The following is a 17,877-nucleotide window of genomic DNA, read 5'->3' as shown; positions in this document are numbered from 1 at the left end:
TCATTTATCCAAACCAGTCAGGGTCTCCAGAAAATACAAATTTAGGGTGCAAAGCATTTCAAATTCCTATGCAAACTGGGGAATGTATTTGGAACTCGGTTTGTATTAAAAATGGGCTGGTTCTGATCACCTTTTAACATGTTTCATGTTCAAAATAGCTTTGTTTAAACCTCACAATTTCCAAAATGTGTGGAGCTTCTGCACACTTCCAAGGGGCATTTTGAACATAGAATGCCTCAAATTCCAAGCTTTTAGATAGCCCTTTTTCCCTTTAAATTTTCATACAAAGGAAATTTGTTCCCTACATATTTTAAAACGCTGATTGGTCATTTTCCCCATTCTAAAATATCCTGACATCCATACTAATTTATTACCTTGTAAATAACCTGCCTGTACAGAGAGATAACGGAGAAGGGGCCTTTATTTTTCCTAACATTTCCACCTCTTCTACTTCCTCAAAAGGGTAACTTACGATATCAGTGAGAAAAGTATCATTATCCAGGCTTGTTTTATAAGATGTAATTTAATTTATTAAATTTATATTCTCCACAACTGTCCACGATGAGTCAAAAGAGGGACAAGGGCATGGTTTAACAGTTGTGACAGACTTTGTCCAATTCTGGATTCTATCTCCACCAAGATGAAGAACAACACAAAAGCTATTCTACAAAGTAGCTATGGTGGCCATATTCATGTCTGCATTTAGATGTTGTTTTACAGTGTTGGCCCCCTTGCTAGTAAACTTTCCTATGCTACCTAGGGAGGGAGGGACTGTAGGAAAGTATACCATCCTACAGAAGGAGGTAACAAGTTAGAACCTATTTGTTACAAGGATGTGATTGGGAGTGCCGTGAAGTATCGTTGTTGTTGTTGTTTGGTTGTTTTCAATGATCTAGCACACTGAATAGCAGCCCTCAATAGCATGGCGTTTCCCAATTAAGTTTGATAAGTTAAATTTGAGTGGCAACTTCTGGAAAGAAACAATTTACAAAAGGCAGCCTTAACAAACTGCGGGGAAATTTGTAATGGTGCGGGGAATGCCTAAATGTTGTTCGAACATGTTTAAAAGCTGTTTGTAATATTCTTGGATAGCTTTACTAGGTTCTTTTTACAAGTGCTAATTTTAACCCAATCAAAGCCTATGAGTAAACATCTCACCAATGGCATAGGGCTTACACAGGCCAGTAACTGACATATTAGTTTAGTTATTTAAATTTAACAATCATGTTTGATTTAATTCTGAGTACCGTATTTTTCAGAGTAAAAGGCGCACCTTTTTTCCTCAAAAAAGAGGATGAAAATTTGGGTGCATCTTATACACTGAATACAGCACTTTTGGCCTCCTGAAACCCTGCCCCCTTTGCAAAAATGGCCGTGCATAGCTTGTAGGAGGCTTATAGAGTGCTCCTGGGGGCTTGGGAGGGCAGAAATGAATGAAAAACGGGCCCCTTTTTGCTCAATTTTGGCAACCCCCGACCCCCAGGAGCACTCTATAAGCTTCCTGTTGTTGTTTTTTTTGACAAAAAATAGGCCAGTTTTTGCAAAAAACAGGCCATTTTTTGCTCATTTTTACCCCCCCCCAAATCCCCAGGTGCACTCTATATAAGCTTCCTAAAGGCTATCCATGCCCCTTTTTTTGACAAATACGGACCGTTTTTTGCTCATTTGGGGGGGGGGCACCACCCAGGAGCACTCTACAAGCCTCCTAAGGGCTATTCATGCCCTTTGGGGGGGGGGGGAAACGGGCCCATTTTTGGGAGGTTTGCAGAGTGCAAAAACTTTTTTTTTTAAATTTGCCTCTTCAAAACCTTGGTGTGTCTTATGCTCCAGTGCGTCTTATACTCCAAAAAATATAGTAATTGAATTGAATTGTAAGAGTTCACAAACTACCTGATCAGAATTAAATACTGTTTTCCTGAAAATAAGACCTATCCTAAATATAAGCCCTAGCATGTTTTTCCATCTCCGTATAAGCCCTAACCCCACCCTCCAAAATAAGCCCTACTTAAGAGCCGGCTGGCCGCCCATTCCATATGGTTGCTCGCAGTGCCACGGCCACAAGGCAAGGCGGGGGTGGAGCTGTCCCACATGCACCACATTGGATCACCTCATGGCCCCCGCAGCCAGGCCATCCACGCCCTAACACCTGCCTTGTGGCAGCAGCACCAGCAGCCATATGCAGCAGGAGCCCACATGGCCGCTGGCCCATTTCTTCTGCTTACTCATGGCCGCAACAGAGCAGGAGGCCGAGTGATGTGCTGGTGCCGGGGCCATGGCCATGGCCATGGCCATGGCCTTGATGTAAGGCAGGTGTTGGGGCATGGGTGGCCTGGCTGCAGGGGCCCTGAGGTAAACTGGTGCGGGCAAGCAGAAGTCATCCTCCTGTACATTGGGGTGGTGGGAGAATAAGACAGGGAATACTTTGAAGGAAACATGGGTACTTTTATTTATTTTATTGAAGAGACTTACACGGCCACCCAACTTAAAACAGTGCAAGTTGTGGCAACAAAATGGAAACCTTAAAACAATAGAAACAATAGAAAACAAATTATTTAAATTATAATCACAGTTGTTAATAAGCAATCAGAGATCTACAATGTGTACTACTACATGTTTCCAGATAGAATTGCAGGACCCAATGCCTAAAAGGGTTTAGTCTTTAATACCTTCCTACAGAGCTACAGGATGACGGCCAACCGGATGCAAGTAGTCCTCAACAACTAGGACCAGTTGCTAAGCAAAGTGGTTGTTAAGTGAGGCATGCCTGATTTTACAATTTTTTTTTTACCTCAGTGAAGTCAATCACTGGAGTGAAGTGATTCTTTGCAGTTATTAGATTAGCTTAACAGAGTTGGAAGGGACCTTGTAGGTCATGTAGTCCAATTCGCCGCCCAAGCAAGGAGACTCTACACCATTTCTAACTGATGGCAGTCCAGTCTCTTCTTGAAAGCCTCCAGGGATGAAGCTCCCACAACTTCTGAAGGCAACTTCTGTTCCATTGATTGATTGCTTTCACGGTCAGAAAATTTCTCTTTATTTCCAAGTTGAATCTCTCCTTGATCAGTTTCCATCCATTGTTCCTTGTCTGGCCTTCGGGTGCTTTGCAAAATAGCTTGACCCCTTCCTCTCTGTGGCAGCTCCTCAAATATTGGAAGATGCTATCATGTCTCCCCTGGTCCTTCTCTTCACTAGACTAGCCATGCCCAGTCCCTGCAATCGTTCACTGTGTTTTAGTCTCCAGTCTCCTAATCATCCTTGTTGCACTCTGCACTCTTCGAGAGTCTCAACATCTTTTTAATATAGTGGCGACCAAAACTGGATGCAGTATTCCAAGTGTGACCTTACCAAGGCATTATAAAGTGGTATAAACACTTTGCGTGATCTTGATTCCATCATTTCATTTCTTTATTTCTCGTTTCTAGTTACCAACCATGATTTCCAATACCTCTTTTAGCTGTTGCGGAGGAAACAATTCCACACCCAATGAAAAGAAGTAAAGAGAAGATTATTCAGCAAGGCTCATTAGATCTGCTCTATAGAAAGAGATGCGAGCACCGGGAGGGTTAGAGTACTTTTAACATGCCTAGCAGAATGCTTCCATTTCTCATTAGTTTAAAATAAGCTTTTGCCTCACATAGTTAACCTTTACATTTCTTGCATGTACAAGGGCACTTTGTTTCCTATATGGCATTTTTAAATGATGGATTACTTTCCCATCTTAGACTATCCTGATATACATGCTAATTTATCACTTTAAGTTTCTTTGTCCGTGACCTGTGTCCATTCAAAGATAATGGAGAAGGGCATTTATGTTCCCTACACTGTTGAAGCCACTAGCTTTCTGAATCACTTAGGTAAACATAGAGGGACAGCTTGTTGCTTGTTGTAACACAGGTTCAAACAATAGATACCCGGATTCTTGTTTGTGGCAAAACATTAAATGCATTTAATAAAATTCCTTCACATTGCATAACGAGAAGAAGAAAAAAATATTCCTAGTAACATTTTTTTTCTCCATTCAATTTCCGCCTGCAGCAATTAATAGTCTTCTAACCAGATATAATAATCACATGGAATAAAACTTTCAGGATACAAAGCAGCTAATTATGTAAGTTCAACCACTGAAAAAACATTTTCTCTGAACATTTGTAGAATGGCCTTCCTTCCTCAATTTTTTTTTCTTATAATAAGAAATTGTGGTTAAGGCATCAGGTTAGAACAGGGGTGTCTAACTCAAGGCCCGGGGACCAGATTCAGCTCATGGGGTGCTTAGATCTTGTTCTAACCGAGGCTTCCCAAGAGCCTGAAGCAAACTCCTTGTCCCGATAAACCCCCCTGTTATTAATTTACTGTGAATTCCCTTCATTCCCATTCAGCAAAGTCTTTCAAAGAAGGATTTAGAAAGACTCTAGAAAGAGTGCAGAGAAGGGCAACCAAGAGGATTAGGGGACTGGAGACTAAAACATATGAAGGACGGTTGCAGGAACTGGGTATGTCTAGTTTGATGAAAAGAAGGACCAGGAGAGACATGATGTAGTGTTCCAATATCTCAGGGGTTGCCACAAAGAAGACGGAGTCAAGCTATTCTCCAAGGCACATGAGGGTAGAACTGAGGAGAAATTTCCTGATAGTGAGGACAATTAATCCGTGGAACAGAATTTGCCTCCAGAAGTTGTGAATGCCCCAACACTGGAAGTCTTTAAGAAGATGGTGGAAATGGTACAGGGCTTCCTTCCTAGGCAGGGGGTTGGACTAGAAGACCTCCAAGGTCCCTTCCAACTCTGGTATTGTATTGTATTTACAGTCACAGACCATATCTGGCTTGGAGAGCTGACAGGCCAATATCTGTCTCAGAGGAAATGGCAAAAAAAAACAACCCTATGTCTAGAATTTATTTTTCTCAGGATTACTTTGAAAACATTTTAATTAATTTAATTAATTAATTTAATTAATAAGGGGGCTCATGAAAAAAAGCAAATATCTTCAAATAAATAAATGAATAGCTTTATCCTGATCTGAAAAATATCCCATTTTTAATATTACAACAACACAGAATCTTAACCAATAATTCAGTGAGATTATGTAAAGCATTTGTTTCCTCTGGAACAAATCCGTGGTTCACAGTATAATGTGTGGTAAACCTATTGTGCAGGTTATTTTTATCTTAAATATTTTTATATGCAAATGGAACAAAATGTTTTATTCAAAACAGATAACTGCTTGCTCATCTTTTTATCAGCCAGCTTCTCACAGGGACTGAGGAAGATGAGTTGCAGGATCTTCCTGGTCCATCATCTTTCCATATGCCACACCATTGCTTTCCTTTCTATTCTAAATCAGGAGGAGTTATTTAATAAAGTCTTGTTCAATACAATTAATAAAAAGTAGTGGAAAAAATAACCCAATACTGTGATTAGGAGTTTTTTTTACTCTTTTTTTTTCTTCATAGTGTAATATATTTGGCTCATCAGCTGGGGACCTTAGGCCATTGCTCCTATTACAAATTCCTTATTTCCCACACTTTTACCTATGAGTTTGAAAAACAGGTCTGTCCAGTATTCAGCTACAGAGCAGTAATCACTGGCTCCTGCATAGCAATTTGGACACTGGTTAAACATAGCCTGGTTCGTCTGAAACAGGGGCCCTCAAAGTACAGCCCGTGGGCCAAATACAGCCCCCCAAAGCCATTAATCCGGCCTGCGCAGGACCATGAGGCTGCCCCGCCCACATGACCCCACCTACCCGCCAGCCCTCACCCGCTTTCTGGAGACTGTGGAGGTCGAAAACAGGACACACAGAGGCCACAGGGGGTCAAAAATGGGTCCGTTTTTGGGTGGCAGGGTGATTCTGGAGGCCGAGGCAGCCAAAAACGGGCCCATTTTTTGCCTCCCCAGCCTCGAGAGAGAGTGGGGGGAGGGAGGGAGGGAGAAAGCCACATGCGCGCACGCACGCATGCACATACACACAATCAGAAGTCCCTCACACACACCCAAGGCAGCCACATCCCTTCACTAACCTGCTTTCCACCCCCAGGAACATAATAAATTAAAGTTTAATTTGTGTGTATTGTTTAATGGGCTGCTAAATTGGTCATGCCCACACAGTCACATGACCGCCTAGCCATGCCCACTCCATCACATGACCATCTAGACATGCCCAGCCAGCAGCCCGGTCCCCCAACAGCCTGAGGCACCATGAATTGGCCCCCTGTTTTAAAACTTTGAGGACCCCTGCTCTGAAACCTCCATTTAAAAGTGATAGATTCCTTTAGAAGCATTAAGATTTCCTGTAATTTAGCCATTGATGTCACTACTACCTGGAGAATAGTTATGGCAGGCAAACAGAGGCTTGATATAAAATCACCAACAAAATGTATTGGCCCTTGCAATAAAAGGAAAATTACCTTGCCCATCCTAATAATTTAGAAGAGTATCCAGCTATCAATTTGGTATGTTCTACCACCTGAATCACAGGATGTTGATAAACATTTACTGCAGATCAGGGGTGTCAAACTCAATGCCCATGGGCCAGAATCTGGCCCGCACGGCCAGCCTGGAAATAGCAAAGGACCAGCCTGTGGTGCCTCTGACAGTCAAATGGGATGCGGGAGGGATAGGCTTCATTTTCAGCCTGGACAGTCTCCTGCAGCACTATTCCGGCCAAAAAGGGGGCATGGGGGGACTGTGCGAGGCACCCCGAGCCCCATTTTGTCTGGCAGGATGCTATAAGAAGCATCTGTCCCATCTCCCCCATCCTTGGCCGGCCCACGGAGAACTACAATGCTGATCTGGCCGTCGAAGAAATCCCCTGCTATAGATGAATATATTAGTATTATACCTGCTGAGCACAATTATCTGTTTATAATAAACAGTGGTCTGAACCATCATCTATGCTACATTTGTGCTGAACATATATAAAAACTACCAGAAAGCTCTACAATATATTAGACAACCTCTCTGCCATGATCATCTTTACTGAATGTTTCTCACAGACAGGTTGGAGAAATTAAAAGACTCCACCCAGGCACTACTATCCTTTCCATAAATTCACAAGGAGATTGTAATCAAAGCTTCCAATCAAAACGTCAAGTTCACCTGTTCCCGTTCTCATCTTAGGTAGTGAGAAAAAGCAAACTAAACAAGGTGAAGGTTCCTCTCTTTTGAGTATTTCCAAATTATTCTTAAAGTGATAAACATTTTTAAAATCTCTCTGACCAAAGGAACCTCAAAATTTGTCGCATTCTTTCTGGTTATTTAACCATTATTTCTTCAAAATCCTTAACAGGCAAGTTCCCAAATGCTTCTTGCAATATACATTTGCTCTCTTTTTGTAGGGGGGAAGTCTCAATAATTCCAGTGCATATCATGCCTCATCCTACAAAATTAGATAGGAACTGCATGCAATATCCATCATATGTTACAGAAACCTCCAGAAACTTTCAAAAGTTATAACCAAACGTTTGCTGTTTTCTACTATTTTTTAGAAAAACAGACCAGTGTGAAACCTGGATACACTGTTCTCTACAGTGGCCTGACCACTCAACTGGCCTGACCACTCAACCCACTATAGCGCAATCAATACAAACTGTGAAAACACTGCCATACACCAAATAGATCTCAGAAACCACCAAGGGACTATTACTACCATATGGCATTGGTGTAGCACAAAACCAACTAAAGTCCTCCAGAACATCCTAAGTAAATCAAAAGACCAGAACTCCCAGTAGAAAAGCAGAAGTGATCTACAGAAGATTAGCACATTCATGAACACCAACTAGTAGTCAGAAGACATGATGAAAACTCCTTAATTTCACAACACATGGACAGACTTACGTATAGTTTCAATTGGGAAACAGTGAGCATCCTAGATCAAGCCAAGCCCTAAAATTCCTGGAAGCCTGCCACTCTGACAAATCAGCCATCAACAGGCTAGACATAAACAACATCTACATGCCATTTGATAAAGCTGTGCAGAGATTAACACCAAAAGTAACCAACAACTAAACCAACAATCAAGTATACAATATCCCAAACATGGAACTACTAACTAAAGACAAGTGGACTAACAGTATACAACAGCCTAATCAGGAACATTCCCACCAACACTGACAGAGCAAGCTATTAATATATAAAAGAGAGCAAACCACACTCCCTACTAATTGATGATGTTACCTAGTTGGGTCACGAAACACCTGCAAGAAAACCACCAAGTTCAGACAGCACATTCCCACAATTCAGCCCTGAGCTTCAATCATTCTCTTCTATTGGTAATACAGATCTTTTGCTAATAACTTTTGTAAATCTGATCAGATTATGTAGAGCCAGCTACTGTACTTCAATGCGGTGAAAATATTTTACATAGCTAAATTTCAACATGGACACACAGGCATTCCAAAAGCCTTTTACAAAAGACCTCAATCATCTCTGCTGTTACATTTTTTGGTTAAGTGAAGAAACTTTTTAGTGGCCAGGTTTGAGTAACAAGACTCCTTAACAGGAGCCAATTCCACTGAACAGATGTGGCTGTCAGATCTGAGTATAAGATCAGTTTTGATATAGTATGTAATAATACTCCTGTTGCTGAGTCCTGACAGTTCCAGGATGTGTCTTAACACAATCATAACATGCATGCCCAACAGCCATTTCTCCATGGTTTGATAGAGAAGAGATTAATGCAAGCCTATTAGCACCTCAAGTCACAGCATTAAAGTCACTTCACCCACCTGGTAATCTCATTTCTTGCAAAATGATTACTGAAGATAACTGTCTACAAGCTGGTTAACATCAGCCTTAATGTTGACTGGCCTTAGCATACCCTACTCTTTTGCCTTTCCACAAAGAGGTCAAAACCTGGCTCTGTGGCCTTGAGTGGGAGGCACAGAGGACCATACAACCATGGGGTTGGCTGGCATGGGCGCGCGCGCGCACACACACACACACACCTCTGTGTTAAATTTAAATATTTAGTGTCAATTATATACCTTGTTTATTGTGAATTATCCTAAAAATACGAGTTCTAGTTATAAAAGATGAGACAGACATTGTGATCTCCAGAACTTAAAATATATTATCCACTTAGCTTTCATTAGCGTCTGCTAATATCGTCAGAATGTAAAAACTACCATTGAAGAGATATTTGCCTTTATACATCATGGATCAATTTGACCATTGCACCTGTGATAGGCCCATCTGCCTGCCTCCCACCTGTAATTAGCTCTGTCGTTTTTTACTTCAGAGATGTTAATTGATGGAGGCTTAGTTCCTGTTGCTTCCTCCCAAGGAATGTCATTGCGCAGTCCAATGTTGCTTTAACGGCATTCTTTGCTGTTGTCCTTGTTTAGATAGATAGGTAGGTAGGTAGATAGGTAGGTAGATGATAGATAGATAGATAGATAGATAGATAGATAGATAGATAGATAGATAGATAGATAGATAGATAGACAGACAGACAGACAGATAGATATGATAGGTAGGTAGGTAGATAGGTAGATATGATACATATATGGATGATAGATAGATAGATAGATAGATAGATAGATAGATAGATAGATAGATAGATAGATAGATAGATAGATAGATAGATAGATAGATAGATTATATTGCACACTGCACAAAGGCTCTCTCTGAAGGATGGGTGGGTGGGTGGGTGGGTGGGTGGAGAGATGGATGGAGGGACGGACATAGTTAGCAAGAGACAGAGTCAGACAGAGACTATGAAAACTCAACTAACAGTGATCTATTCAATTAATATTTAGACAATTGTAATAGAATAACCTCTTACACCCCCACAAACCATACTTTTCTCTCAAGAGACAGTGCAACACTATTTTCATCCCCTTCAGAGAACCACAGTCAGAGAAATGGCTCCTATCACAAGTCTATGCTGGTTCCTATATATTCTTCAAAAGTGCTGATTCTCTTCAAAATATAAGTCACACCCCACGATTAAAATAAGCTCACCATATTTATTCAACCTTGGGAATTTCGTTCAAGATTAAATCTTGAAGAATAGGTTCATGCGCTGCACTTCCTCATTGTGCAGTAGGTCTGGGTTTAGCTAAACGTATTCCATCCATTCCTCCACGGTGACTTGCAAGCTATGCTCCACACCTTAGCAAAAATGGGAAATCCGGTTCCCATAATGACTGAAAGAAGCTCACTAAGCTGTTCAGCCTCAACCATTGTTTGGATTCATATCTCGTACAGCTTGCTGGGCTTCCACTGCTATTTTGTACAAACAGAGCTATTATAATTCATAAACTACACGGCTTAATATGGGTGTGAATCCAAGTGCGGTGAAACTTATTTCTAGATATCTACTGGTATGTATATAATTATGGGTTATAAACTGTTCTTTTCCAGTTCTTTTAGGTTACAATTCCTCTAAGCCCACTACAATATAGCTAACAATTGCAATTACTGCAAAGGATTACTGCAATGCACTCTACATTTGCCTGCCCCTGAAGACTATCCGAAACTTTAGCAGGTCCAGAGTGCAGCAGCTCACACAATAATAGCAGTCAGTAGGTTTGCCCGTGGAACACATTTGTTGCACAAGCTATACTGGCTTCCCGTTTCTTTCTGGTTGCAATTCAAGGTGCAGGGCATCCTTTCAATCATTATCATTTGGTATTTATGTTTTATTTCGAGCATTGAGTCCTTTAATGTTTTACAGAGGGAAGTGTTTTTTTTTAAATAGGAGGTTGTATAAATTACTGTCAGCCTCCGCTGTGCTGCTGCTTCGGCTGCCATTGAAACGGGGAGAGGGAGGCATGGTATTTGGGAGGGGACTCATTGTTGTGCTGGAGGAAGATTCTAGATTTTGAACTGTCCACCTTACTGCGCATGTGGAGGAGGAGTGTTTCCCGCCAAGGCCAACGGAACCAGCATTCCATCCTGGTGATGCCTTTCGAAGTTATCTCACACCTGACAATTGGGAGAATTATGATTGGACTGTGCACGGGATGCCAAGGGGAGGGGAATGAATTCTACAATATATTATTCGCTTTCACGCCTAAATAATCAGACTTCGCTTAGCTTCGCTTCTATTCATTTATAATTAGTAAAAGTACACTTGATTTCTACCAATGGAGTCCTGTGGTTTTCTTTCCTGATTTTTGAATGAAGAAGGGCTGACAATTACATTCAAAGTTCATTTTTAGCATATCCATGGCCAAAAGAATCAGGTAGGAAATAGTAAATGCTTTTGCTTATTGTTCTGAAGCAGATCCTAGCTAGAATAAATCATTTCGGAATTAATAATCCGAACATCTTCCCAACCACAGTATTTATTTCTCTGTTTACCTTCTTCACTATTACATTCTGTCCTCATTATAACACGTAATCTTGCTTGTATGAACTGAAGCCAAATAGAATCCAGTCAAGGTCTTTGCACACAACTAATGTTGAATCTGGTGATACCTTTAAACTTTGGACATCCCGTGAGCTTGCCAAAGATAAACTGAGAGATAAGAGGTCAACTGGAATGTTACAGTCGTCCTAGGAAGGTCTGGGGTAGGCAGCAAAGAATAAACCTGCAGACATAACTGAGATACATTCGCATTTATTTCTTCATTATCAACCAGGTCTTGTTTATTATTTATTTTATTTTTATCCCATCTTTATCAATTTTATAAATAACTCCTGGTGGCGAACATAGCAATAGCACTAATCAATAGCCCTTAGACTTATATACCTCTTCACAGTGTTTTTACAGCCTGTGAAGTAGGCTCTAAGCAGTTTACAGAGTCAGCCTATTGCCCCCCCCCCCCTTCAACAATCTGGGTCCTCGTTTTACCCACCTCGGAAGGATGGAAGGCTGAGTCAACCTTGAGCCGGTCAGGATCGGACTGCTGGCAGTGAGTAGGGTCAGCCTGCAATACTGCATTCTAACCACTGCACCACCATGGTGCCTGCCTGCCTTCCACGCATAGACTTATACACTGCTTCACAGTGCTTTCCAGTCCCCTCTAAGCGGTTTACAGCGTCAGCCTCTTGTCCCCAAGAATCTGAGTCCTCATTTTACCCACCTCGGAAGGATGGAAGGCTGAGTAAACCTTGAGCCGGTCAGGATCGGACTGCTGGCAGTGAGTAGGGTCAGCCTGCAATACTGCATTCTAACCACTGCACCACCCCGGTGCCTTTCTTCCTTCCTTCCTTCATTCATTCATTCCTTCCTTCACATCTAGACTTAAACTCTGCTTCACAGGGCTTTACAGCGCTCTCTAAGTGGTTTACAGAATCAGCCTATTGCCCCCAATAATCTGAGTCCTCATTTTACCGACCTCAGAAGGATGGAAGGCTGAGTCAACCTTGAGCCGGTCAGGATTGAACAGCTGGCAGCCGGCAGTCAGCAGAAGCAGTCTGCAGTACTGCATTCTAATCACTGCACCACCATGGTTCTTACACGCAGTACTGGATACTCCTTCCTCCTCCTATTTCCTCTACAACAACAACCCTGCCAGGTGAGTTGAGCTGAGAGAGACAGTACGACTGACCCCAAATCACCCACCAGTTATCATGCCTAAAGGAAGACTCAGTCTCCTGGTTTCTAGGCCACCACCTTAACCACTACACAAAACTTACGCTTTCAATAGTATGTTTTCTTCCAATAACCAGTGATTTTGTCTAATAAATAGTTGTCCATCTCACAGAAACAGCTACTTACTCCTCTCAATTCAAATGCTTGGTATATATACCCCACATTGCTCAATATCTTCTGCACAAGGAAGAATACGTATATATCTGCTGTAGTAGTCTTATAGAAGCTGAATAACTATAGGCTTAATAAAAGATCAAATTCCACCTGGAAGCCCCAAATCACATTGACATCCTTGAAGGAAAATTGAAGCAACAGCATAATAGGACTCCTTTGCCCCCCCCCCCCACCTTCCCGTTCAGTCTTGTCCAATTCTCAAAAACTGCCTGGGCAAGTTTCTGCAATTTTCCTGGCAAGGTTTTTCAGAACATCGACTCCTTCTCAGGGTTTACAGAAAGTGACTGGCCCAAGGTTGCCCATCTGGCTTTGTGTCCAAGGCAGGTCTAGAACTCAAGGTCTCCCAGTTTCTAGCCTCAAGCTTTAACCACAATGGCAATCTGGTTAAAGTAAAGCTAAAGGCTCCTCTCACACATATGTGCTAGTTGTTCCCGACTCTAGGGGGCGGTGCTCATCTCCGTTTCAAAGCCGAAGAGCCAGCTCTGCCCAAAGACGTCTCCGTGGTCATGTGGCCGGCATGACTAAATGCTGAAGGCATACGGAAAGCTGTTACCTTCCCACCAAAGGTGATTCCTATTTTTCGACTTCATTTTTACATCTTTCAAACTGCTAGGTTGGCAGAAGCTGGGGCAAGTAACAGGTGCTCACTCTGTTACGCGGCGCTAGGGATTCGAAACTGCCGAACTGCCGACCTTTCTGATCGACAAGCTCAGTGTCTTAGCCACTGAGCCACCGCATCCCTCAGAAAAGGACTCTGCAGCACTGCAAATCCCAAGGGGAGAATATGCTTAGGAAGACACTGGGATATAAATGCAGCTATGCTGCTTGTCAAAACTGATCCTGGAAAAAGACATATTTCCTTTAAATCAGGTATAGCGTTATTTTCACAACCCCTGCAATCTCAAAGTACTTTTTTGCCTTGGAATCTGTGGACTCATGCGCAGCTTAAATAAAAAAAGGTGTGTTTTTTTTTAAATGTGCCTTTAGGGAAAAGAGCAAGAGAGCATGTCAACAACTAAATATAACATTAACCAGCCATATCCTCAGTTAAGTTTCTTGATATGACATATTTTATTTCCAGATTTATGAGACCACCCAATTCAAACTATGGGCAGCGTAAAACAGAAACATACAATAATGGTAAGAATAACAGGAATATAACTAACAACAAACAAGCAGTATAACATAAAATGCCATATAGAATGTCATATAAAATAACAACCATGCACACAACCAAACACACCTCTGAAATGGGGGGAGGGGGCGGATTTCCACTCAACTGATCCCAAACGCATGGGGGTCTTTCCAAAATTAAGGCAAGTTAGGGCCTGTCATACGCAGCATCAGGGACAACCACAGAAAAGACACACATTCCAAGTCCCACAAGGTGACAAGACTTAAAAGAAAGAACATGCGGCATGCCCTCCCTGTGGGAGCTGTGGGGCAAAAACAGGGTCTCTTACTTTGAGCAAGGGGTTGGACTAGATGACCCCCAAGGTCATTTCCAGCTCTTATTCTGATTGATTAAGCAATCCCCCAAGTCACCTGGTCCTATGCAGGTATACAGCAAAAATATATACACCGTTGGCAAAGATGCCATTCTATCAGAGCTACGGGGCATAGAATTGCACAATTGGATATAGTTGATTTCATCTATTCCATCTCTACTTAAATATGACCAGAAGCATCGTTTTTAGGAAATAGCAGCCAATAGGAATAACACAATGGGGGAGGGAGGGCACATTGATAGACAGACAGGCAGGCAGGCAGGCAGGCAGAAGTAGGTAGGTAGAATTCTTTATTGGCCAAATGTGATTGGACACACAAGGAATTTGTCTTTGGTGCATATGTTCTCAGTGTAGATAAAAAGGCAAGATACATTCGTCAAGAACCATAAGTCACAACACTTAATGATAGCCATAGGGTACAAATAAGCAGTCAGGAAACAATCAATATCAATATAAATCGTAAGGATACAAGCAACAAGGTTACAGTCCTGCAGCCGTAAGTGGGAGGAGATGAGTAATAGGAACAATGAGAAGAGTAATAGTAATTCAGGTGGCAGTCAAGGCTTCAGTCAATCAGAATAAGACCTGGAAGGTCCCTCGGAGGTCATCTAGTCCAACCCCCTGCTCAAGCAGGAGACCCTATGTACCATTTCAGGCAGGTGGCTGTTCAGCCTCTTCTGTAAAAATCCTCCAGCGATGAAGCTTGTAATTATACACACAGACACACACACACATTTTAAGGGGTGCCCTTGACCGTCACGATCAATCCCACTTTCCAAGTCTAGGTGCAGGTACCACCTAGGTTGCCGTGGCAGGGATCACACCTGGCACTGATCCTTCACACACACACACAAACCTCTTTTCCCACTCCACGTCCACCCTCATCCTCCCCTCCCTCTCTCTCTCTCACCTCCATAACCAGGGGGTGAAGAGGAGGGGGGTGTACAGCAAGGCAGGGGGTGGGGTGGCCTCTCACCAGGTAAAGGGTCCCATAGATGCGGAGCGACTCTCCAAACGCCCCCTGGGTGATCTGCACGAAGGCTCGCCCGCAGTGGGGGTGCCAGGTGTGCCCGATCTCGTAGCAGTTGTGGGGGATGGATTTGCTCAGCGCCGCCATCTTGGCCCAGCGGCTGGACCCGGAGGATGGGGGTGGGGGGAGGAGAGGGGAGGGGGCGCGTTGTGTGGGAGACCGGCGCGCGCGAACGCGCACGCGCAGCCCCCGGCAGGCCCGAAGCTTGACGACGCCGAGAAGGGACGACAGCGCGAGACAGAGAGGGAGAGGGAGCGAGCGCGCGTCTAGGAGGAGGACAACTGCGGCTGCCCGGGGGTTACTCCAGATCAACCACCTCTTTTCCTCCCTCCGCCCCCTTTTGGCCTTGCCGGCTCGCGTGAGCCCGCTCAGCCAATCCCGAGCCGAGCTTTCGCCCAGCCGGGTTGGAAAGGGGCGATGGGGGAGGGGGGGAGAGTGAGAGAAAGAAAATTAAAAAAAAATAAAAAAGGAGCTGGCGCGAGCGCTCCCAACGCCGCTTCGTCGCCCCGCCCTCCCCCCTCCCCCTCCCACGCTTCCCTCAGGGCGCCTAAGGCTGCCCTGCCCGGGAACGGCACGTGGATGCGGTTGTTTTGCGAAAAACCGCTGCGGCCGCCGCCGTCGGGGATGTGGGTTTTGTATTGTCGGGGGGGGGGGGGGAAGCCAGGGGGACGGGGCGGAGCAAACTCGGAAAACGTGCCGCCCCCCAAAAAGAAGAAGGTATCGCTTTGTTGACCTTGCGCTGAATTCTACCCGCGATGAACGTGGGAACGAGGGATGCGGGGGAGGAATTGATAGGTTGCCAGCAAGGAAACGTAATAATAATAATAATAACAAGGAAGGAGAAGGAGGAGAAGAAAAGAAGAAGAGGAAGAAGAAAGGAGGAGGAGGAGGAGAAGAAGGGAAGAAGAAGAGGAGATGAAGAGGAAAAGAGGGGAAGAAGAGTTGAAGAAATGGAGGAGGATGAAGAAGAGGAAGAGAGGAGGAAGGAGGGGAAGAGAGGAAGAAGAAGAGGGGAAGAAGAGAAGGAGATGAAGAGGAGGGGAGGAAGTGGAGGAAGAGGAAAAGAGGGGAAGAAGAGTTGGCGAAATGGAGATGAAGAAGAGGAAGAGAGGAGGAAGGAGGGGAAGAGGAGGAAGAAGAAGAGGGGAGGAAGTGGAGGAAGAGGAAAAGAGGGGAAGAAGAGTTGAAGAAATGGAGGAGATGAAGAAGAGGAAAAGAGGAGGAAGGAGGGGAAGAGGAGGAAGAAGAGGGGAAGAAGAGAAGGAGATGAAGAGGAGGGGAGGAAGTGGAGGAAAAAGAGGGGAAGAAGAGTTGAAGAAATGGAGGAGGAGATGAAGAAGAGGAAGAGAGGAGGAAGGAGGGGAAGAGGAGGAAGAAGAAGAGGGGAAGAAGAGGAGGAGGTGAGGAAGAAGAGGAGGAGAAAGAAGAAGAGGACGAAAAAGAAGGCCAATGACATCCCTAATTCCTGCTTGCCACCTCAAATTTGATATAGTCAGCCAGCTCGGACCGCCTCTGATACACCTTCCGTTACATTCTACCAGGCATCTAATTTTTCTATTATTCCCAATATTTAGAATCCCACCTCTCAAAAACAAAGCTAATTTTTAATTTTTTGCCCTTTAGGTCTAGGTTAACTTTGTCTTGCATTTGTATGAGAATTGAAGAATGCTGATATGTTCCATGTCCTGGGATACAAGGCATATACAAAAAAGAGTCGAAGGCCAAAGAACATGAGGTAGATTGTTGAAAGTCAGGGAGAGACAATATCAAAGACAAATAACAACATCAAACAACAATGGAGGAGGAGAAAAGAAGAAGAAGGCAATAAACACAAACGATAAGTGAGGGGGGTTATCTTTGGTGTTTTCTGAGCTTGGAAATTTATCTTCCAGATGTTTCATTACCCAGTCAGGTAACCTCATCAGTGCTAGTCCCCAAAGTGCTTTTTTTCAGGAGGCAACTGGACTGTCTTCTTTTTTTTCTTTACAGATGTTTCATTTCTCATCCAAGAAGCTTCTTCAGCTCTGACAGGGACCTTGGAGGTCTTCTAGTCCAACCCCCTGCTTAGGCAGCAAACCCTACACCACTTCAGACAAATGTTATCCAACCTCTTCTTAAAAACTTCCAGTGTTGGAGCGTTCACAACTTCTGGAGACAAGTTGTTCCATTCATTAATTGTTCAGGAAATTCCCCCTTGGTTCTAGGTTGCTTCTCTCCTTGATTAGCTTCCACCCATTGCTTCTTGTCCTGCCTTCAGGTGCTTTGGAAAATAGCTTGACTGTCTTTTCTTTGTGGCAACCCCTCAAATATTGGAGTAACTGCTATCATGTCAGCCCTAGTCCTTCTGTTCATTAAACCTGACATACTCAATTCCTGCAACTGTTCTTCATATGTTTTAGCCTTCAGTAATCCAAAGTCTAAGCAGAGTAATAGATAACATTAATAGGTGCTGGCCTAAAAACTAGGAAACAGAGTTCTAATCCCATTTCAAGAGCCAAGGTGGCGCAGTGGTTAAATGCAGCACTGCAGGCTACTGCTAGATCAGCAGGTCAGCGGTTCAAATCTCACCGGCTCAGGGTTGACTCAGCCTTCCATCCTTCTGAGGTGGGTAAAATGAGGACCCAG

At 43.5% G+C, this 17,877-nt stretch overlaps 1 protein-coding gene across 1 annotated transcript in view; it reads right to left on the bottom strand.

Moving 5' to 3' along the window:
* The window catches only part of TMEM135 (transmembrane protein 135), a 177,313-nt gene extending 161,846 nt beyond the window's left edge, over positions 1-15,467 (bottom strand). Inside the window, exon 1 of the mRNA XM_087721069.1 lies at positions 15,199-15,467. Coding sequence (XP_087577195.1) covers positions 15,199-15,339 — 141 coding nt within the window. The 5' untranslated portion in view covers positions 15,340-15,467. The remainder of the gene's footprint in view (positions 1-15,198) is intronic.
* Between the last annotated feature and the right edge of the window lie 2,410 nt (positions 15,468-17,877).

Source organism: Thamnophis sirtalis, unplaced genomic scaffold (genome assembly GCF_051295495.1).
Source record: "Thamnophis sirtalis isolate CommonGarterSnake01/CBP01778 unplaced genomic scaffold, rThaSir2_p1.2 scaffold_8, whole genome shotgun sequence".
Taxonomy (NCBI): Eukaryota; Metazoa; Chordata; class Lepidosauria; order Squamata; family Natricidae; genus Thamnophis; species Thamnophis sirtalis.
This window is presented reverse-complemented; position numbering and strand designations above follow the sequence as displayed.